Source organism: Gallus gallus, chromosome 1 (genome assembly GCF_016699485.2).
Source record: "Gallus gallus isolate bGalGal1 chromosome 1, bGalGal1.mat.broiler.GRCg7b, whole genome shotgun sequence".
NCBI classification, from domain to species: domain Eukaryota; kingdom Metazoa; phylum Chordata; class Aves; order Galliformes; family Phasianidae; genus Gallus; species Gallus gallus.
Window position 1 is genome coordinate 1,446,255 of NC_052532.1, and position 22,789 is coordinate 1,469,043.

Here is a 22,789-nt window from a genome sequence, read left to right on the forward strand (position 1 = left end):
GTCTGATTGGCAGAGCCCTCAGAAGTCGCTCGCTGATTGGTCGACGGGCATGGCGGCGCTTGGGGAGCGGGGGGGTGGGGGGCTTTTCCCTGAGGAGAAGCGGTCGAGGCCATGGCGGCGGCGGATGGTGGTCGGGAGCTGGACGGCCTGCAGGGCAGGGCGGAGGACGGGCTCCTCAACCGCTTCGTGCAGCTGCCGGGGAGGCCGCACACGGCGGGTGAGCGGTGGGCGGGGCCTGTGGGGGTAGTGAGACTTTCGGCCCAGAGGGGGCCGTGAGGGCTTCAGTGTCACTCATCCTCAGCTTTTTGGGGTGGGGGTGTTGGGGCACTGAGAGGATGGGAGGGGTATGGAGGGGGCTGTCGATCTTCTGGGCCCCAATATCAGCGTACTGGGGGGGGAGGGATGTAGTGCCAATCCTGAACAACAATTTAGGTCTTTTTCTGGGGGAAGGGGGAGGTGCCGGCTCTGATTTGGGGGTTTTGGGTGGTGTAGTGCCCTTCTGGGTGGATTTGGTCTTCCAGAGGGGTTTGGTTGCTGTGTAAGTTTAGTCCTGTTCCCTAAGAAGGGAAGCTCTGTTCCTTTTCCCCCGTTTCCCCTCAGCCCTCTCTGTGTTGGTGCACAGATGGGGCCGTGGGTTTCCCCTCCCCCCCCCCCCCCCCCCCAGGCTCTGAGTATGGGGGTTCTTCTCTCCCAGCAGCCCCAAAGCATTAAGGGAGGTGTCTGAGATTACCCCACAGTCCCACAATTGGAGGAGTCACCCCCATCCCATTGCTCCTGCTGTATAGGGGTACCCCATGGTCCTGTGATGGGCCACAGGGGATGTTCCCCACCCTTTTGAATCCCATCCTTGCACGTACGTGGTGTACACTTCCCATCCCTTCACATCCCGTCCCCCATTCCCACTTGTGCAAATCCTGTCTCCATCTCTGCCTGCATAAGAGCAAACAAGGACGCCCTCAGGCTTTGTGTGAAAGCGCTGTGAATGTGCTGAGCAGCTCCACGCCTTCTATTTTTGGGCCTATTCTCAATTCCTTCCTTCCTTTCGTGATAAGGCGGTATCACAACGGCTGCTTATTTTCTCATTCTCAGTTTACAGTCATTGGCTTGAGCAAATGTAATCATGCATCCTTCTGAGATGGTTGCAGTGATCCCGTTTTTTGGCTAAGGGTCATTCCCAAACCTGGAATGCTGCCCTCTAGCACCTGTGCAGAGGCAGGCACTGCTGCCCTGGGGACAAACAGATCCTGCTCAGCTCAGCACATGTGCTTAAAGCCAACCTCAACAAGCCTGAAGATTACTTGCTGAAAAAGTGATGGAAGATCTTCCTGGATCCATCCTTGGAGTTTTCTTCTGATCTGACACCTGCTAACGTCCTGTTTGCAGCACTCCAACAACAGCTGTTGCATAAACATTGAGATTTAGAGACAGCTTTCTTCCCCTCCTTCCATTTCCTCCAACTGTTTTCTTTCTTCTGAATTCTCTCTTGGACTTTCCGAGTCATTCTTTCAGCTTCCCCACCATGTAGTACCCTAGATTCTTTCTGTAAAGCATGCTGTGTTTGTGTTGTTTTTTCTTTTCTTTGTTAGCAATTATTGTGACAGCATGCAGGGAGCAGGTAGTGGGCACACATCCACTTCTAGTGCACTCCATCCTTCTCTGCAGAGCTCTTCTGCTCCCAGTAGATCAGACGTCATTTCAAGTGGTTGTGGGAAAACTCCTGGCTAAAACACACCACCACTTAAACACCACTGTGTGAATTCAGGTGCTGCTTTCCTCACATTCTCCCTCTGCCATTTGTTGTACAACCATGGATAAGTTTTGTGGTTTTTTTGTTTTAACTTTTGACAGCTTTTTTTTTTTGGCTTTTTCACCCCCTGAGAATTTAAATTGCATGGGAAAATGATGGAAAAAGGTGAGGAAAGGGCTGTTAGGAGATAATGTCAGAGTTGTGCAGAGCTGCTTTCTCCAGAGGGTTATTTCTAATAGTCATTTGTATATAAAGACCCTTTAAAACATCTGAAATCCTATGTTGGCTATGGGAAAGCAAGGAGCTATATTTCTTTCTAAGCTTTAGAGAGATCCAAAATGTCAAACACAGGCACTGTGTGTTTTGTTCTCCCCACTGGAAATCTTCCTGTCCAACTTGAGAATGGTCATAACACCAATATCTTTTTTTTTCAGTGTTTTCATCACAATCCTGGGGTTAAGTGGATAGAAACGAGCTGGAGACTAAAATATATCTTTGCTTCTTCCATGCTCAGCATTTATACTCGTGCCTTGAGCTATAATTTTCCCAGTGATGTTTGCATTTTCAGGGCAAACATTTCTTCTTTTGCTCTGGTTTCTCAGTAAGGATGGTTATCTCTGCTCTGAGTGTCGTTTTAAGTTCACTGTGTGAGCTGTGTCCATTCTGCTCTGCTTCTGACTGATAATTCTCAACGTTTTTTCTTTATTTTTGGCCCTGGGATGCTGTTTCATGTATTACGATGTCAGCCCCATTTTGCTCACCATAGGAAATACCAAAAATCAATCGCTTTCTTGTACGAATGCTTGAAATGCAAAGATGTTTGGAAGCACAGAGAGACACAGCCCTGTTCTGCCCATCGATCCAAGCTCTGATGGCTGCGTGTGGGATGATGGATCCTTCTCCTTCAAACTCCCCTTTGGAGGCTTCAGAAATGTAAGAGGCTGCTGGGAGGCAGCTGTGATTTTTGTAATGGAATCTACCACAGGAATTACAAACGTATTTTGTCAGGCTGGTATGAAGAAGATGAAGCTAAAGATGTGTTGGAGTCAGTGCTGACTTGCTCTCTTCTCTCTCCCAGGAGCTTGCAGCAGTGCTTTGGCTTCAGCCCTCAATCTGAATGTCCTTCAGAAGTCTTGCTGAAGTCACAGGTGGAAAGGGAGATAGTGAAACCTATTCCGTATGTTGAACAGAGTATTGATAACATGCTTATGAAGCCTTAAGAAGCAGCAAAAAGGATGTGTGCAGGAACCTTAATTATTCAGCACCAGCATTTGAAAAGACAATTACGAAAAGGCACACTGTATTTCTTAGCTTTGTGTTCTCTACTTATTGTTTTGTGTTTCCAAAACACACCCCAGATAGCTGTCAAATATGCCTCAAGAGTAATGAAGGAAGCTTTGTTCCACGTGGTCTGCAGGAGGGGAGAATCACTGAATCACAGAATGGCTTGGGTTGGAAGGGACCTCGAGGATCATGAAGCTCCAACCCCCCCACCCCATGCAGGGCCACCAACCTCCATGTTTCATACCAGCCCAGGCTGCCCAGGGCCACATCCAACCTGGCCTTGAACACCTCCACATATGGATGGGGCATCCACAGCCTCTCTGGGCAGCTGTTCCAGCACCTCCCCACTCTCTCTGAAAAGAACTCCCCCCTCACATCCAACCTCAATCTTCCCTCCTTCAACTTCAAACCATTTCCCCTTGTCCCGCTGTTATCTACCCTTCCAAAGAGTTGATTCCTCTCCTGTTTGTAGGCTCCCTTTAGGTTCTGGAAGGCTGCAATGAGGTCACCCCACAGCCTTCTTTTCAAGTTGAGACGTGAGTCACACACACAGTAAAGAGGATCTGTGGCTGTGTGTGCGAATGGTTCTCATCAGTAAATATGAAAAAGCAAATAGTCCCTATGCTCTGAGAGGAACATCTCTCTGGACGCAATTCTTTAACCAGAATGGAAACTCAAGTGGATTTTCAAATGCGTCTTGGTTAGAAGATGCACAAAATGCTTGCTTGTCCTTGAGATTTAGACACTTGGGCAACTTTTCTTCTTTTCTGAAGGTTGGCAGCCAAGCATTTCTCCCGAATTCACCCTTAGTTTCAACTGTGTGTTGTAAACTGAGCATCAAGACCTTTTAATTCTGGTCATCCATGCGGGATGATGTGCAGTGAGTGTGTTCACCTCACTGATCAGTGATGAGCAGAGGCCGGTGCCACGTCGATACGTTCCACCAGTTCCCTGAGTGCATTTAAACCTCATATTGCACTCCAGTTTCACATGGATCTCCAATGGTCCTTCAAGACCAAAAGTATAAGGAGGCCAAAGTTCCAAATCCTGTGGTGGATTCTGGTGCTCTGGCAGTGCCAAAGGGTATTTTTGGTATCCCTAGCAAGCAGAGCTTAGAAACAAGGCTTCTTTGCTTCCATAGGATCTAGGAATTATTTTTCTTTGGCTTTGCTCAGCGTTGGCCACTGCTCAGCCTTGTGCCTATCCGTGGTGAGGTTGATCTGGGGCTCTTCTCATTTTCCTTTCTGTGTTTCTGAGGAGGTAATGGGATCCGGATCCTTTTAGGGCTGCTGAGGACAGGGAGGCAACAGCAGCTGTGGGTTTGCCACCTCCGGAGAACAGCATTGCATCCCTTTGCTGGGAATTGCTAACGAGGGACTGTGGTGAGGAAAGAAAACTGCCTTAAAAAGTAAAATCCTACAGAAGCTGATAGAGGCAGACCTCGGTCTCTGCCAAGAGTTTGACACTGATTAATACATTAATTTGTTTTTCTGGCAGCACAGTCACGATAAGGAAAGGGCAGCTTCAAGTAGGCTCCCAAAACAAATTTGTATTCAAGTCCTCCGTTGGTTATTTGTATTTCTAAGAAATGCTTTCACCTAATTAGACCTTTTCCCCTTCTTTTAAATGCAAACAAACAAAGCAAGCAAGCCAGCTGGTAGCTTACAAACTGGAATAGCAGGTATCCTGCTCTCCTTTAACCCAGCTGGTGAGATGATGCCAAGGTTTTTTTCCCTGCCCTCATGAAAGGGAGGATAATCAGATGGAAAGAAAATGCCTTTGTTCTCTGCAAGTCATTGTGCTGCTCTGTGTGAGGTGCCTCTCACCTTACCCTTCTTGCTGCTGGTGATGCAGTGGCTGAGCTGAATCACGGAGTACTTCACAGTTTGATTTGCCTCCTGTGTAACTTTATGGAGCTGCTGGAATGCAGCAGAGCAATCCGGCAGGGTTGGCTGTAGCTGTTGACACATGCTGCAGCACTGGGCATGCTGATAGCATTGAATCTGCTGCATAGCTCCAAGTAATCTGCTGATTACTTGAAAGCAAGTAGGTTTTTTTTCGTCTTCTCCAGGCTTTCTGTATATTGGTGTGGCTGTGAAGGCTGCAGAGCTGGAATTTAATAAACTTTGAGGCCATTCAGGACCGTGATATTTTCCTCCAATATAATGATGGGTGTCTTTAAGTTAATGACATCTCTCTTCTCTTCTCCCCAGCCCTACTCTACATTCAGAGCTTTCTGAGAGGTAGGAAACGCCTCCTGCATGGATTGCTGCGCCGTGTCACCTCAGGGGCAGGCATTCATGCTGCCTCTTTTCTTACTCTCCTTTTGTTCTATTAATTCTTCTCGCTGCAGAGATATTCAATTAGCAATCCGCTCTAATAAAGTCAATCTGGGACATCCCAGCAGCTCCCTCTGAGGTCGCTTAATGAATCACTTGGAGAGCGTGAATGTAACAGGGTGTTAACAGGTCAGTGTGCAATGACAGCCAGCACGTTGCTGTCAGATAGCTCAGCCCAAAATTAGAACTTTCCTTCTTCTCTCCCCGCTGTGCTGTTTCAGCTTCATTCCATTGCTGTGGCTGCTTATTCCCTGTAGGTTTTACCATTCCCATTTCTGCCTTAAGGAATGGGAGATGATGAATGTTTCCTTCTCACCACTTCTCCAAAGCAGCAGCGCTTTGCTTCAGGATCTCAAGCTGGCCAGACAGCCTGTTTTCCAATTGTTATCCTTTCACTATAAAGCTGTATTCCATCACTAGCTTTCAAGACCTCTTTCCCACACATCTCTCTTGGTTTGGGTGTTGCCATCTTCCTGCATCAGCTGAAGTTTGCACTTGTGTAATGGGCTCATTGCGTGCTGCGAATGCTGGAACAAGAACAGATCCAAAGCTTGCATTAGAAGTGTTGGCAGGAGATGTGAAACATCAGATAAAACACAATTAAATGGAAATGCATCTCTAAGTACAAAGTGTGGAGCTTGTCTGCTGAAGAAATCAATCAGAATTAACTCTTCAATGCATTGGACTCGTGCAGATCCTCCCTTTAAACAGATAGAACTGGAGGAATCTCATTTTAAGCCTTTCTTCCCACAGTAATTAAGGTCACTTCAAATGTGAAAAGAAGAGTTGGGTGACAGTTTAACTCAATTTACCACTGTGCCACTTGGTTCATTTGTGAATGTATCCCCACTGCTGCAAAGTGCTTCAGTGCTCCCAGTCTTCTCCTGGCATTAAGCTCTCCCATCTCCGTTCTTTGCAGCCCTCTTTGGAGACCTTCAGGGAACACCCAGAAGAAGACACGCATTGGGTGAGCTCCCATTGGTCAAGAGCAAAATTCCTTCATTTTCTTCCTTCTCTTTCAGTTTATTGCTTTTCTAAGTGGGGATCACTGTGGGATGCAGTTGTTACTGGAAGGATTCCATATTCCCTTAGAACTTTGCCTCAAGGTGGTTGCTTGAGCCCTGCAGAACAGCTTGATTGTGCACAAGAGCTGGAGCCTATGGCTGCAAAGTGGGACTGTGATGAAGCACATCTGCCCATGCTAAGCTGAAATCCAGAATTCGGTCTGGGCAAATCATTGATTTCACCTTTCCTGTGGGAAGGATGCTTGATGTCTCATTTGTTAGTGCTCTGCACATCTGATTCACTGCTGATAATTGCAGTGAGCTGTAAGGAGCATGATGGTTCCTCAGTAGGCACTTCACTGTGTCGTGTTCCATCATAAAAGTCCATAATAGAGCTGGGAGAGCACATGGGTGGTGCATGGGTGAGGAGATCTTGGGGGATCCACTTTGGTTTTGAAACCTTCCAGGCTGGTTTGAAATGCTCTACATGTCTCATAACTGAGTCCTTTGTTCTGCGACCTGATTGTTTTCTCTTCCCTTCGTCTTTCTCATTCATTATGTGGTCCTCTGTCTCACTGAAGCACTTCTGTTCCTGGCACTATGCTTACTGAGCTCTGAATTAGAACAAGCTTGGAATTACTTTTTCATCACTTACCAGTTCAGACTTCAAATCACCTTTACACAAGAATATTGCTGTCTGGGTTTCCCTGGACTGGCTGCCACGTGTGTGTTGGACTTTTGGCCTGTTCTGGTTGAGTTCTGAGCCCCAGTTCCCTGCACTCCACCTGTATTGTTGTAGGGAAGAGGTGGAGGGCTCCCTTTAGGGAAGGACTCCTTGTGCCAGCTGCAGAGATGGGCTCCCTGCAGCACTCCCTCCCTGTGCTAATGCCTTTGCCCGTTGACTTCTTGCTGCATCATACCTGTGTTGCGTGCTGTTAAGAAGCCCATAGAAGAACCTAGCTGAGATGCAAGGCACTGGGAGTACGTGGGCTGTCTGTGTTCTTGCTCAGAGGTGGATCTGGCATCAGAGCTGTCACCTCCTGGCTGCAGATGTGTTTCCTTGCTGTTCCACACCCGCTGCTCCTGCTGGAGGACCACCCAGTGGGGTGTCCTGACCCTCAGACAGAAGCTCAGCTCCTTTGCTGTTTGTCCACAGAGCTTTTCTCTCTTTTTGCTGCAGGCCAGAGATCTCCACCAGCAAGAAGCGGCCATCGCTGCGTGGCAGATAATGCCAATCTGTATGTGTTTGGAGGCTACAATCCTGACTATGATGAGTCTGGTGGGCCAGAGAACGAAGACTACCCACTCTTCAGGGAGCTCTGGCGGTACAACTTTGCTACAGACACGTGGCACCAAATGGGCACTGAGGGCTACATGCCCAGGGAGCTGGCCTCTATGTCACGTACGTATGGAAATCCAATTCCTGTGCACCTAGGCCTGAAGCTATTTTAATCAGTGTCCCTGATGGAATGCAAAACCAGACAAGAACTGGGAAATCTGGATCCTGTTTCCAACTCTTGTGCAGTTAGGCCTTGAGTTTGGGGTGGGATTTTTGATTATTTCTTTTTTTTTTTTTTTCTTTGCCCTTTTGCTGGGGTTGAGGAATTAAAAACTTCGAATACAAGAGAGAGCCTTTGGAAATTTAGCTTAACAGTTGCAAGGCCCCTGCTTTCAGTGGATAGATGCTTGCTGCAGTCAGACAGAGCACCCAAAAATAGATCCCATTTTTCACTAGCCATTTTTTAAAGTAAGTCTTTGGTTGCCATGGTTTTAGCTTGCATTCTTTCTCTTTTAGAGCATTTCGAGGCCGTAAATGCATAGCATGAGTTGTAGGGTATTTGAACAGCAACCAACACTTGCTGCCTCCTCCCTCCAGAGTTCTGTTTCACTGCATTTCACTGCAACGAACATCTCTGCCCTGTCTGTCTCTCCTAGTTGTATTGCATGGCAACAACCTGCTTGTGTTTGGGGGCACTGGAATCCCATTTGGGGAAAGTAATGGCAACGATGTCCACGTCTGCAATGTCAAGTACAAAAGATGGGCCCTGCTCAGCTGCAGAGGAAAGAAACCCAATCGGATCTATGGCCAGGTAGGAGGGAAGGCCCTTTGTCAGACACACTGTGTGTGCTGTGTCCCCTTGCTTTGGGAGGCTGGGAATTCTTTCTGTTTCAGTGCTGATGCTCTGTGTCCTTTCTAACTGGTTTCTCTCTACTTTCCAGGCCATGGCCATCATCAATGGGTCTCTGTATGTGTTTGGTGGAACAACTGGTTACATTTACAGCACTGACCTGCATAAGCTAGACCTCAACACCAGAGAATGGATCCAATTGAAACCAAACAACATGTCCTGTGACATGCCAGAGGAGAGGTGAGGAGCTGGACGGCCTGGAGAGCCTTTACACTGGGCAGTCACCACCTTTACTGAGACTGAGAAGCTGAGAGAGTGCTGTCAGAGCAGTGCTTTTGGCTGTGAGCCTTGCACAACCAGTGCTCCAGCATTATGATATGCAGAAGAGTGTAGGGAGGGGGTATGGAGCCTCTGCCAGAACAATCTGTGGTGCCAGAACAGAGCTGGGAACTTGAGGCAGCTGTTGAGTGCTAAGGAGGCTCCAGCTGATCCCTGTTCCTCGCCTCATTCTGCAGCAAGGTTTCAATTGGTGACCTTCCTAGTGTGAGAAGGGAAAGAAGTATTAGGTGCTCTATAAACTGTTGTATTTGAGAGCTGTGAGGCTCTGCTCTCAGAAACTCTCTTTCCAGCTTTCGAGGTGCTGTTTAGGTTGCTTGTGAAAGCTTCCACATTTGAAATCTCCCAGCCTGGGGTTCTGATACAGCGTAGCCATGCTTGGGATGTCTGCTTCAACCACTCACATTTGTTAATGTTTCCAGAAAGTTTTGTTGCTGCTCTCTTGCATTAACATCTTGTGCTGCTAAATATCCACCTCTGCACCTTCAGGTACAGGCATGAAATTGCACACGATGGTCAAAGGATTTATATCCTGGGAGGTGGAACTTCCTGGACAGCTTATTCCCTAGATAAGGTAAGGTGATGAGAAGCCTCCAGAGCTTGCCTGAACACATTTTTTGCAGTGAAAGCATAACCAGCACAGTCACTTCGTCTGTTTGGAGAGCTTGATTTTTAAAAAGATAATGTTAATAAAAAATACATTACTGGGAGCAGATCGTTCTCCAGTTTCTGTAAAGCCTGGGGTTACCACAGACATGTCCTGTTGACTTAGAAACGGTGAATCCGTGGTACCCCATGACCACACACGTCTGTAGAATAATTTGTTGTAGATCTGTTATCAAAGATTCTCATTTAAAAGCACTTGTACATGTTGTAATTATGCCAAAACTGGAAAAGGCCAAAGAAAGGAGCTGCTTGACTTTAAGTTTGCATGTTGATAATGGTGACTCTCTTCTTGTCTTCCTTACTTCTGTGTTCTAATTTCCTCTCCTGTGGTAAACACTTTTCCCCATTAAGACTGGGAGAGGAAAGAGTGAATTCCTTTTGGAGGCTGAGATAATAAATGAAGAGACTTTAAATAGTGTCCCACTTCCAAAAAGCTGAAACTATGAAATAGTGACTCCCTGTGTCTAATTTGGTCACCCTGTGGCTGTGTCATAGTTCTGGCAGAGCCAAGAGGATCTAACAGTTCCTCTCTTTTTTTTCCATTCAGATCCATGCATACAACCTTGAAACCAACACCTGGGAGGAAATTGCCACAAAACCTCATGAAAAAGTCGGTGAGTCTGCAATTTCACATCATCTTCTGTACACCAGAGAGTGGCTGGGGTGTGTGAAGGTGCTGTTAGATGGCCATCTGGAAGCCTTTCTTGTAACCTTGCGTAGACTTACACTGGCTTCAGGACCCTGCTCCTTTATAGCTTCAGCAGTGAGAACTAACCCGGCTGAAGTGTAGCTGGCACTCTGGCTTCTCTCCCTCCTGGATAGGGTGAGGTGATAGGGGCTGGCTCTCGTCACAGAAGGAGGTGCAATCTCAGCTCCCTCTGAAGGAGCAGGCACTGTTCTGCTTAGCAGTGGGACTTCCCCTGAACAGCCAGAGTTGAGAGCTGGAGTTTGTGGGGAGTGAGGTTTTGGCACATCTCATCCTTCCCTGGAGAGCAAAGAGGGGCCAAACCTTCCAAAGCAGCTGCATGCTATGTTAGAGATGTCATAGCTGTGACAGTGGGAAAGCAGAAGCTCTTGTAAGTGGAGGAAAAAAGTGATTCTTGTCTGTGATTCCGTGGTGAGATACAGACGCCACTCGTGCAAGCACTTTAAAAGCAGCAATAGCTGAGATCTCTTCTTTACTCTGAGAGTGGTGAGGTGCTGGAACAGCTCCCCAGAGAGGTTGTGGATGCCCCCATCCATCCCTGGAGGTGTTCAAGGCCAGGTTGGATGGGGCCCTGGGCAGCCTGGTCTGGTATGAAATGTGGAGGTTGGTGACCCTGCATGCAGCAGGGGGGTTGGAGCTTCGTGATCCTTGAGGTCCCTTCCAACCCAAACCATTCTATGATTCTGTGATCTCTTTTCTCATGTCTTCTTTTTCTTCCTCCTCAGGCTTCCCAGCAGCTAGAAGATGCCATAGCTGCGTTCAGATCAAAAATGGTAAAGTCTTCCTCTTGAAAATTGGTGTATCTTGCTACAGCCTGGCATTGGGAAGCCCATCTCTCCAGCCTGAGAGATGCTGGCCTCCAAAGCACTTGAGAGAACTGCAGGGCATGAGTGTCTTTTATGAAGGAGGATTTCTTTCTTGTTAACCATCCTTAATCTGTCCAGTTGGCACTGTTCTTCATATGAGGGAGCAAATCTATTTTTGAAATAGTCAGTAGTGTCACTCTGTGGAATCCTGTAGTATTTTGCACAACATACAGATTCATGCAGCATTCCCTCAGCAGGGTTTGCACTTCTCCCATAGCCTCGTTGTTCTCTGAGAATGCTTTTGTCCCATCTTGATGATTAACACACTGCTCATAATGGACCGAAGAAGCAGAGTTGATCCTTCTCCAAATTCCTCCTGAATGTCGCATGCTTCAGTGTGCTGAGCCATGGAAAAGAGTGATACAATGGGTTATATTTCTCAGGAGGTGAAACAAGCGTTGATCCTGAAAGGGTTTTAGAAAGGTGATGACCTCAGGCACAGCACATTCTGCAATTCCTGAAGGAAGGTAAACATTGTGGGTTTCCTCTCTCTGCAGATGTGTTTGTTTGTGGAGGCTATAATGGAGAAGTGATTCTGGGAGATGTTTGGAAGCTGAATCTGCAGACTTTCCAGTGGGTCAAGCTCCCAGCTGCCATGCCTGAACCAGTGTATTTTCACTGTGCTGCTGTCACACCAGTGAGTCACTCATTTCTTTCCTCTGTAGCTGAAGTTGGAGCCGTTCGTCCCATGTTTGTGTGGGCTGCAAATAGAGCTGAGCAGATGTTACCAAGGAGGTGACCTCAGCTGCATGCAGCATCCTGGGGGAGGCTGAGAGCTGCTCTGAGGTTACTGCATTGACTTTTTGTACGCCTGCAGCTGTTTGAAGAGCTGTAGCACACAGTGTTTTCTGCTTTCTGAAAGCAGCAGTGTGGGATTTTAGCATTTATAGTGCCTTAGCTCTGGCTCCAGGGAGTAACTCGGTGTGTGAGCATCCATTCCTGTTTGCAAAAGGAGAAAAAAAAAACCCACACAAGTACTCCCCCCAAGTAAAACTTCTCACCACGAACTTGGCAGGGCTGAAAAACTAGCAAACGTTTAAAAAATGTAGGAATGCATACGAACTGACAAACACATTTACCAAGAAGGAGGTAGGTGAGTGCAGGGGGAGCAGGAATGCCCTTTATTTTCCACTCTCTTTGCACTCGTGTGGTTCCTGCAGCAGGGCTCTGTTGTGCTTCTGAGCCAGCAAAGGGAACGTAGCACGGCTTCTAGCCTTAATAAAATATATTTGGTTAAAATCAAAGAGTGGCTTGGGTTGGAAGGGACCTTAAGGATCACTGAGTTCCAACCTCTCTGCTATGGGCAAGGTTGCCAAATACGGGTCTATAATAAACCATTCCCACTCTTAAAATTGATTCCTGGGGTTAGAACTCACCTCACAAAACACACAGCAAAGCACTCTGAGCTCATGCATATATCCTTAGGAGGAGAGAAGAGTGCCCTTCAGCAGCACAACCTCTTCTTAGCTACAAGAGGAGCCCAGACAGCCTGGCTCAGGTGGTGACACTTCTGTTCCAGGCACAGAGAGGAGGTCAAACACTGGTTTTCTTGTCAGTGTCATCCTTCAGTACGTGCCCATTTTTCCTGGCCCCATCTAATTCCTTTTCCCCCTTTCCTGCCTAGGCTGGCTGTATGTATGTTCACGGAGGAGTGGTCAATATCCATGAAAACAAACGGACTGGCTCGCTGTTTAAAATGTGGTTGGTGGTACCCAGCCTGCTGGAACTGTCGTGGGAGAAGCTCCTGGAGTACTTCCCTCATCTAGCAACCCTCTCCAGATCTCAGCTTTTGCACCTCGGACTGACGCAGGGACTCATTGAGCGGCTAAAATGAGAACACACCTCCTGCTTCTGCCCCAGACACACTACGTCCAGCAGCCCCCCCCCCCCTCTCCCTCCCCCTATTTATGGATACTGTGGTTGGTCTTGCTAAGAACATGGAGGAACCTGCTCAACGCCTTACTCAGCAACTACATTGATGCCTTTCTAGAAGTTTTTAATTTGTTGGAAACCCACTTTTTATTTATGGATCTCTGAATTAGTCCATGAATCAAGAATGCTCTGGGACTAACCCATCCCATCCATCATCAGCACATGCTTGCAACTTAAGTGGGGGGGGGGGAGGGAGGACAGAGCTTAAGGAATGCCTGAGATCATGCTAACGTGGCGCATTCAGCTTCATACTTTCACAAGCTGCATCTAATGGAGGACAGTCAAGGTGGAAAAACACCTGCTGGGAGTGGTGATGCTCGCCCCCCAGCTGCCCAGCCAAGCTCCCCCTCTCTAAAAACAAAGAGCTCTTGCAGCTGGAGGGCTTTGCTTGTGCTATGTGGGCTTCAGAAGATGACTGCAATGCTGGAGGAGGCAGTGAGCAAAGCTCATCTTGCACAGCTCTTGTGGTGCAGTGATTTGAAGTGGCCAGAGCTGTGCTCTTCACCTTTTCACAGGGAAAGGTTTGCTTAGAAGACTGCTTAAAAGCTGCCACTGAATGGACTACTGTGTAGTTTACTGGAGGTGGTGAGGAAGGAGTCTGCTGAACTCACCAACAGCTTGTGCCCTTGCTATAAGGAGGGTGAATTAGGCACGTGGCAGCACTGGTGAGGCCACATCTGGAAAACTCTGTGTCCAGTGTTGGTTCCTCAGTAAAAGAGAACCTGGAAAGACTGGGGGTCCATCTCCAGCCCATCATAAGGAGAGCTAGGACTGCTCAGCCTGGAACAGAGGAAGCTCAGGCATTCAAGGCCAGGCTGGATGTGACTCAGGGCAGCCTGGTCTAGTGGTTGGCGACCCTGCACATAGCAGGGGGGTTGAAACTAGATGATCATTGTGGTCATTTTCAACCCAGGCCATTCTATGATCCCTCCCAGTGCAGTAAACACCCACCCACCTTAGGGTAGACCCAGCTCTGGTGCTGTTTCTACATACCCCAAGTCCCAAACTTCTGCAACTCTTCGGGGCAGATTTCTGTCCCCTCCCCTACTCTTGCAGGGTTTTCTCTTGCTTCAAGATTGGCTCCAGCAGCTCCTCACCCCATTTTTACTTCTTCCTAGCTGGTTTACCCTGATGCTGATGAGGCAGTTGGCCTTTTCTTCACCCTGTCATAGAATGGTTTGGGTTGGAAGAGAACTCAAGGATGATCAAGCTCCAACCCCCTTGCCACTCGCAGGGCTGCCAACACCTGTATCTAATACTAGACCAGGCTGTGCAGTGCCCCATCCAGCCTAACCTTGAACACCTCCAGGGATGGACAGGGCATCCACAACCTCTCTGCAGAGGCTAAAAGCACCTCAACACTCTCATAGTAAAGAAATTCCCCCTGATATCCAACCTAAATCTTCCCTCTTTCAAACCATTTCCCCTTATCCTGCTGTTATCTACCCTTCCAAAGAGTAGACTCCTCTCCTGTTTGTAGGCTCCCTTTAGGTCCTGGAAGGCTGCAATGAGGTCACCCCACAGCCTTCTCTTCTCCAGGCTGAACAAGCCCAGCTCCCTCAGCCTGTCTTTGTAAGGGAGGTGCTGCAGCCCTCTGAGCATCTTTGTGGCCCTCCTCTGGACCCTCTCCAACAGCTCCCTGTCTTTCCTTCTTTGGGGCCCCCAGAGCTGGACACAGTACTCCAGATGGAGCCTCACAAGGGCAGAGTAGAGAGGAACAATCCCCTCCCTGTCCCTGCTGGCCACCTCTCTGCTGATGAAGCCCTGTCCTGAGCTCAGTGGCTTTCATTTCTTCTTGCGACAATGTCTGTTCTGAATCTTTGCCTTATGGCCTCCAGTTGAGCTGGGGCTGTTCTCCTGGATGAGCCTGGTCATCTATATGATGATTTCTCCCTTTCCTGCCATGAAGGATATTTCCCTACCCTATTGAAACCATCCTCTTTGACTCAGTGCTACACAACGAGCACAAGGTCTTGAATGTTCTGCTGCTTCTCCTAAAAATACAATTCTTCCTAAAATACAATTATACAATTGAAGCACTGACCTTACAAAGCATACGCCTCCCTTCTGAGGGCTGATGGAGCTTGTGGGGCAAAGTTAAGTCCCTCTCTGCAGCACTGTACTTCCAAGCAAGATAACCAGAGTGTTCCTGCCTCAACCAGAGCACAGCCACCTTCTTAAGGGAGAAGGAAAGGATCCAATGTCTCCACCAGATCTGATGGAGGGGAACTTAAAGCTTCCTGGTATGTTTGAGCCCAACGCACACATTGCATGCAGAGAACATCGCTCCCCATCCAGCTGCTCACACTGGAGGATGTCCCCATGGAGCAACACCCACATGGGACTGTGGGGAAGGAGCTGTATTGCCTGTACTTATGTGTCTGTTAGTGTTGAGCTTTGGTTTGGTTTTTTTTCTTCCCCCCCGTCAAAAAGATAATAAACCCATCCAGATCACCCACTTTGTCCTCTCACTTCGGCTGCTGCTTTCTCCATCGGGAGAACAAAGAGTTCCTCATTGGCATCATGGTGCTGCCACCCTTATCCCTAAACAGGACCAGCTCAGAGCTGGTGGACGTGGCTCTGACCCTAATTAAAAGTAGGAATGACCCAGGACAGTCACACCAACATCAGGATGGCCCCAGACCTCTCTGACCATCTCAGGTTGCCCTTCCAACTCTTTGCCCTGCGTGGTGATGGTGAATCTAATCCCAGTAACAGGTGATGGATGGGTTCCTACTCCAACCAAAGCCATCCATACCCTCTCACTGGCACCAACCTTGATGGGCACCATCACCCCAAGATCATCACTAACCTTCCTTTGGAGGGGTTCAGGTAGATGACCAAGTGGAGAAGTGAGCTTCTTTCTGATTTGTACAAAACTGCTTTAATGGCAAAACAGCTGAAAAAGAGACATTCAGTGCAGCTCCAGTACCATCACAAAGCCCTGTGAGATGGCCCAGGCCATAACCCCTTCCAGACCCAGGAGAAACCAGAATCCCCAAGGCCTAGAAGGATGAGGGCTCTCTTCTCAAGCACCATCTCCCAGTTCAAGAATCCCAGTGGAGGGTCCATCCTTGAGACCACACCAATGTCCTTCAAGACTCTCCCATTGAGGATATTTTCCTTCCAGGAACAGACACGAGCCAGAAATTCTTCTGTGAAGTGTTGGGGCACAAAGGCTCAATCTGAGTGCAGGAGTGCTTCTGTTGCTGCTTTCCAGCCCATATCCAGCCCAGCCAAATCCCTGAGATGCTGGATCATGTTCTGGCACACACCAAGCCCAACAATAGAGTTGGAGGAACCCAACCAAGTCCCAAACTCAGCAGCCACTGGGTGATGGGGCGAAGAAGTACACAGCCAGGAGGATGAAGTAGACCATCACCAGCACTGTGCCTATAGGGCAGAGAGCAAGTGGGAGGGAGTTATGCCCTGCAGTAGGAAGGGTGATCACATTTAGGATCCTCAGGAGGGACACTACTGTTACTTAGGTCCTGTAGGTTCATGTCATAGGGGAATTGTGTGCAGTCTTGGTTAAGTCAATCAAACCCTAGAGTTGCTCAAGCCACCCTGAACTTGGAGCAGCACCAAGTGGTGACCCCCAAAGTGGGGTCTAGAAGCTCCTCAACTCCATTGCCACAGGGACAAAGGGAACATCAGGAGCCACACTGACCTTGGAAATAGTCACATTTGCCATCCATGAAGATATAGTTCATGAGCACCACGCTGAACATGCTGGCATAGACATGGAGGTCACTGAAGACAAGTGTGAAGTTCGTTGGCTGCAAAATAGACAGTGTGGTGCCTTCGTGGCCAGCCAAGACAGTCCCTTGCCAACCCCAAATGGAGACCTGTGTGTCACCCATATTCATGCCATGCATCCCTTGGGCAAGGAACAGCATGGGCCAAGGTAGGAGGGCATCTGAACCCACTTCCCTGTGCACCGAACGGATGGGAGAGGACACTGAGGACAGTGGCTGTGCCCTTGCCATGTGGTGCTGTGTTACCCTCCCAGTGGGGTTTGGGGTGACTGGGCCTGTCCCGGGGCTACTCACATAGAAGATGGTGAAGAGCACCAGAATAGGAATCTGGAGCATGCAGACCTGGACAGCAATGCAGTTCCCAATCTCGATGCTAGGAGGATAGAAGGAGTTTGTTAAGCATCATGTCTCCAAAAGCCCATGGGAGCTCTGTTGGGCTGAAGACAAACCCACCTCAGGGAACCAAATTACAGAGCAGATCCTGGTTCTGACCCTTTTTTAAAGGCCTTTAAGCCTTCTTAAGAGGGAATACCCATAAGGCAACCCATGACTGACACTTCCACAGAGAGCTACAGGGCTGGGATGGAGCACAGGGACCACACTGGAGGAGGACACCCCAAAAATCCACCCACTCACCTCAAACTCAGGTTATTCTGTAGGGCAAACTGGATGCCATTGACAATCTCTGGTAGCTCAGGCACCATTGCCAGCACAGTTACACCAATGAAATACTGCAGGGAAACGGAGGTGTCAAAGCAAGTCTTTATCCTGACAGCTTCCCAGTGCTGGGAACATCTTCCCCATTCCAAACTTTTGGGGTTCACTATGCAGACAAGGCATGTCCCCATCCCCTAACTGGGAGATACCCAACCCAGAGACTCCCAGCCAAAAGGGCAGATGAGGAGGGGACCCAACATCCAGGTCCCCATCCATCTCCCAGTCAAAGGAACCCAATCCAGAGGTCCCCCCCATCTATTTCCAGTGGAGGAACCCAACTAGGAGGTACCCATCCCCACCCTGGTTGGAAGGGACCCAACCCAGAGATCCTACCAGCCCCCAGTGAGTGTCCCCACAACCCGAAGGTCTCCAACCATTCCCATCAGAGAGGACCCAACCTCAAGGTCCATTACTCCCTGGTGGAGGGCCTCAACCTCCATGTCCTCCATCTGTCCCCTGGTGAGGCAACCCAACCCAGAGGTCCTCCACCCATCTTCTGGTCAGAGGGACCCAATCTGGGGGGCTCCCATCCCTCATGGAGGGGACCCAATCCAGAGGACCCCAAAGTCACCCAAAACAGGTGTTGATGACCATCTCCACACTCACCTGTGAGATGGTAGAGTTGGTGAGGATGGGGCTGATGTGCTCCGTGGCCAGGTCAGCGCAGGCTGACATACAGAGGGTGGAGAGCAGGAGGATGACCAGTGCCCGCCAGCGGGACCAGTGGACCACAGCACTGTGGTGGTGGCCAGGCACTGGAGAAGAGTAGACACGGGGTTAGGCACTTGGACAAACAGGCCCCAAAGATGGGTATCCTGTGGTCTGGGGACACTCACTGTGGCAGTCACTGATGTGGATGTCATAGATGTGTGAGTGAGTTTTCAGGGTGAAGAAGAGGCCGATGAGGTACGCAGCAGGGAGCAGGAGGGACACTGTGTACACCAGGGGTCTGCAGGACAAGATGCTTGGTGTCACCAGGGCCTCCAAGCCAAGACCCTGTTGGCACCCTTGCACTGGCTGGTGGATGGGGTGTAGGATCACAACCCTTTGGGGGTGTCACAGAGGGACACCAGCCCTGGAGGGGACATAAGGCAATGCAAAACCCAAGGGCCCCAAAGGCCCCATGCCAACCCCAGCAGCCATCCCCAGTTCTACTCACTGAACATGGCTGTAGTAGAGCGTGCCATTGTTCTCCATCTGCAGAGAGAGAACATCAGTTATGACACAGGGATGCAGGACAGTCCCACTGCCACCACTCGGGCCAGGTGGGTTCAGGGTGTCCTCAGCTCTACTCACCAGGTCAAAGTGACAGTTGTGGCAGAGGTAGTGGCCCAGTGGGTTCTGGGTGACATTGTGGCACTCACCACACACCAGCTTCCCATACACCTTGGAGAAGAGTGTTGGGGCAAAGACACCTATGGAGACAGAGGGACAGGAGGTGGATGCCCTCAAGGCAGAACCCCACCAAACCTTGGGGACACCCTCTGTCCCCACCTCACCTCCAACAGAGAGGAAGAGCAGGGCTGAGCTGACACCTGCTGACCGGCTGTTGAAGCGCTGCTCCTGATGCCGGATGCCCCCTATCACCATGCACAAACCCTTTGGGATGAAGAAAAATACCCCAGAAGAATGAAATCCATCAGCACTTTGCTCACCCGACCATAGAAACCAGATGCTTTTGTGACACACCAGCCCAGCTCACCGGGACAAAGAGGACACATCCCACCAGCGTCCCCGTCAGCGCTGACTTGACAATCTCAGCATAGCAGCTGTTGCCCTCACGTGATCCTTTGATGAGTGCTGTGATATAGAAGGTGAGCTCCGTGATGGAGCCAAACGTGGCATTCACCACTGCACCCACCGCAAAGTTGCTCTGGGCTGAGATACTGGGAGAGGAAAGAAGGATGTCAGAGGGATCAACGCATGTCCCTGCTGCCACCACCACACAGCCCCACATCCCTGCTGACCTGGCAATGGCCATCCCAATGTAGTAGGAGAGGGGCATGATGGAGAGCAGCGCCAACGTGAACTTGACTGGAGAGCTCGTCAACTGGTTGTGGCTGTCCACATAACCCAGCACCAGTGTCACCAGCACCAGTGGCAGCAGGTCTGGGATGGATGGTCAAGGACATAGCCCTATTGGGGTGGGATTTGCCCCTCCCCAACATCCTCCCTTCTACCCCAAAATAGAGAAAGGATACTGACAGCAAAGACATTGATGCCACCCACTGCATACTTGTAGTAGTAGGGGTTGACAGCACGGTAGCAGCACAGGATAACCTCCCCATCCAGCGGCACCTCCGTCTGCAGAGGGACAGTTAGGTGACCCCCCAAACCCCACCATGGATAGGGTACCCCAGCCCCACATAGGGCAGCACTCACCATCCTCAGACGACGGATGCACACCCGCTCTGGGGGCAGCAGAAGGACACGGACAGCTGTGCGGGCACTCAGCTTGGCCACAGGGATGAGGAAGACGAGGAGCCATGCAGTAACACACACTAGCCCATGGGCTAGTACCAACAGTGGGTAGCCCAGGCACAGCCACACCACAGTGCCAGCACGTTGCTGAAATAACAGGATGTATTTAGGGTTTTGCCCCCAAATAATCCAATCCCATTGCAATTGAGGCACCCATAGGTGCTATCCCCACAGCAATAGGGGGTCCCCAAGCTCAGAAACTCACCCAATATCCTTCGTCCACCCAACACCGTGGGTCCCAGCGATGGGGTGCAGGGCCACCAAGCAGCGCTGAGCTCTCCGTGTTGGCCTCATGCACACCTGGTGCCTGTTGGGATTTGGGGGACTGGAAGAGATCGGGATGGTCAAGGTTCAGTTTGGGGCACCTTCGTCATCCCCCCCCCCCCCCCCCCTCCCCCCACATCAGATTTGGGAAGCACTGTTACCTCTACATTCTGAATCACTTTCCCAAAGGGCCAAAGGAAATAGCCAGCAAGGTTCCAGCAGAGCCGTCCTGTAGGGACACATAGTTCAGCTCTATTAGAGACAACAAATGTGCCCCCCCAACCATGAGGGCCATGCAATACCCAAAGGTTGGGCTTTTCGATCCATCCTGAAGACCCATTTCTCCCCCAGCCCTTCCTATGGAGGGCTTCTCCAACTTGGGGCTCACCATAGGGAACCCCCACAACGGTGACAAACATTCCTGCAGCCACCAGGACGTAGAGCAGCGAGAGCCACCAGCCAAAGAGCAGCAGGTAAAGGATGTTTCCACACGTCACTGTAGACCCTGCAGGAGAGGGCACACCAAACAAGGCCATCACCATCTACAGCAGCAAGTCTTTCATCCCATGCTGCCATAGGACGTTCCCAAGGCCACCCACCTCCAGGGCCACGGATGACGTTGAGGTCAGAGTAGAGCTCTTTGACAATCTCTGAGCGGTCTTCCCATGGCCGTGCTGTAATGTGGCTCTTCCATTTCTTGAAGCCGAACTGTAGAGAGAGAGATTTTGAGGTGAGAAAACCCAGATGGAATCCAACTGATTCCCCCCCGCCCCGCTCTATGGGAACCCACCTTGTAGTTATTGGAGAGCTTGTTGGCCTCCACGGCGTTTTCAGCTGTCAGTGTGGTTTTCACTACGCAGCTCTCACAGACCTCCTCCGAGTGCTGCTGGCAGCAGAGCGGCGAGGACACAGCTGGGGACAAGGGACAAAACAGGGGTGACACAGAGCATGGGACCCCCAGAGCCCCCCCCCCCCAACCCTGCACATCCTACCTGCATGGCCACGGGGATGGTGCTGGTGGCAGCCCAGGTCACCCTGCACATTGTTGATGGCAGCACAGTGACGGTCACAGAGGGAGCCCCGACGGGGGATGTCACCATCACTGTGGGTCTCAGGGACCTTGAGGACATCTGGGGAGGGGACAGGAGTCATTCTAGGCTCAGCACTGTGGTGCTGTGCTGGGATGTCTTAATCTTACCCAAAGGGATTACTATGGGATGGGGAAGAGAGGCTCAGCCTGATCCTAGAGGGGGCTCACTGCTCACATCCAATGCTCCCTTCCCCAACATCCCACTCTCTTAAGCCACCTTTATGCTATTTCTCATCCTCCAGGTGGAGCTTGAGTGACTCTGGCCATATATATGAATAACCATAGAATGGCTTAGGTTGGAGGGAACCTTAAAGATCACATACTGGGTGGTACGATGGGTGAAAAGCTCTCCCTTTACTTATAAAGGCATAAACCAGAAGAATTCAGAGCACAAACTCAATGAGCGGTAGTCCCACCCCAAAGATATGGGTTATCAACTCTGTAGGACCATAAAGTCCCCATCCCAACAGGAGGAAACACAGAGCACAGCACATCCTTTTCTCTCAGACCAAAGATGATGCCCACACCTAAAGTTGCCTATGGAACTACTATGGGATGGACACCTTCCACACCACCTGCATTCTACTTTCATACCTTTCCTCCACGTGTGACCAAAGCTACGCCTTCAGTTTAAGTTTAATGCCCTTAACTTCCAGGTCACCTCCAGCAGTTACCTCACCCACCCACCCGGGGACACCACCCATGGATGGGAACAGCCACCCACCCTCCCTCCTCCCCCCCATAGGAGATAAGCACACCCACTCACCCAGCCCCTCCTGCGCGCAGCGGCGGTGGCACCGACCCGGTTCGCTCTCGGTGGCCATAAGGACAGCGGTTCCAAAGGACAGCGGTACGGGTAGCCCCGACCCGACGGGATTTAACGGGAGGGGTCGGGCATGCGCGGGGCGCGCCCCCGGGAGCCGCCCCCGGGAAGGGCCGTGATTGCAGCACCTGCGGTGGGAGAGGGGGTGGGGTGGGGTGGGGTGGGGTGGGGTAGGGTAGGGTAGGGTAGGGTAGGGTAGGGTAGGGTGGGATGGGATGGGATGGGATGGGATGGGGTAGGGCACGGTAGGGTAGGGTAGGGTAGGGTGGGATGGGATGGGATGGGATGGGGTAGGGTAGGGTAGGGTAGGGTAGGGTAGGGTAGGGTAGGGTGGAATGGAGTGTAGCATAGCGTATGGGGTCGGGGTGCGCTGTGCAGTGGGGTGCACAGGAAGCAGAGCGCATGGGGTTGGGGTGTGCTGTGTGTGGGGGTCGAGGCGCCCGGGTTTGGGATGCACGGGGATGGGCTGCATGATGTATCAGAGAGCATGGGGTTGGGGTGTGCGGTGTATTGGGGTGCACAGGATGCGAGGTGCATGGGTGTGGGGTCTGCTGTGTATTGGGGTGCACTGGGAGCAAGGTGCATGGGTTTGGGGTTTGCTGTGTACTGGGGTGCGCTGATGTAGGATCCATGAGATTGGGTGGTGC

The 22,789-nt window shown here is 50.4% G+C and overlaps 2 protein-coding genes and 1 non-coding gene across 4 annotated transcripts; 2 read left to right on the forward strand and 1 right to left on the reverse strand.

Annotated features, from left to right (window-relative positions):
* Positions 1–91: 91 nt before the first annotated feature.
* On the forward strand, positions 92–15,463 carry KLHDC10 (kelch domain containing 10). Of its 2 annotated transcripts, XM_004937414.5 has the most exons (10): positions 92–217; positions 6,290–6,337; positions 7,555–7,776; positions 8,310–8,464; positions 8,595–8,743; positions 9,329–9,413; positions 10,053–10,119; positions 10,937–10,984; positions 11,575–11,714; positions 12,702–15,463. In XM_004937414.5, the coding sequence occupies exons 1-10, from the start codon at positions 112–114 to the stop codon at positions 12,909–12,911; spliced, it is 1,230 nt and encodes a 409-aa protein (XP_004937471.2). In that variant the 5' UTR covers positions 92–111; the 3' UTR covers positions 12,912–15,463. The 2 variants fall into 2 exon arrangements, with proteins under 2 accessions (XP_004937471.2, XP_425257.3); XM_425257.8 differs by lacking the exon at positions 6,290–6,337.
* MIR6629 (microRNA 6629) lies at positions 8,926–9,035 on the forward strand. The gene has a single exon (NR_105497.2). It is a non-coding gene; the product is annotated as a microRNA 6629 (primary transcript).
* A 411-nt stretch (positions 15,464–15,874) lies between the features above and the next one.
* On the reverse strand, positions 15,875–22,171 carry LOC100859230 (putative cation exchanger C521.04c-like). Its single transcript, XM_015287382.4, has 20 exons — positions 22,086–22,171; positions 21,222–21,359; positions 21,020–21,141; positions 20,829–20,937; positions 20,618–20,734; positions 20,391–20,458; positions 20,171–20,290; positions 19,867–20,052; positions 19,686–19,788; positions 19,452–19,593; positions 19,187–19,370; positions 18,984–19,083; positions 18,781–18,899; positions 18,644–18,681; positions 18,321–18,433; positions 18,091–18,239; positions 17,404–17,498; positions 17,062–17,140; positions 16,680–16,788; positions 15,875–16,402 (listed from the first exon to the last, which is right to left on the reverse strand). Exons 1-20 carry the CDS (start codon positions 22,141–22,143, stop codon positions 16,329–16,331), a joined length of 2,223 nt encoding a protein of 740 aa, XP_015142868.2. The 5' UTR covers positions 22,144–22,171; the 3' UTR covers positions 15,875–16,328.
* Positions 22,172–22,789: the final 618 nt, after the last annotated feature.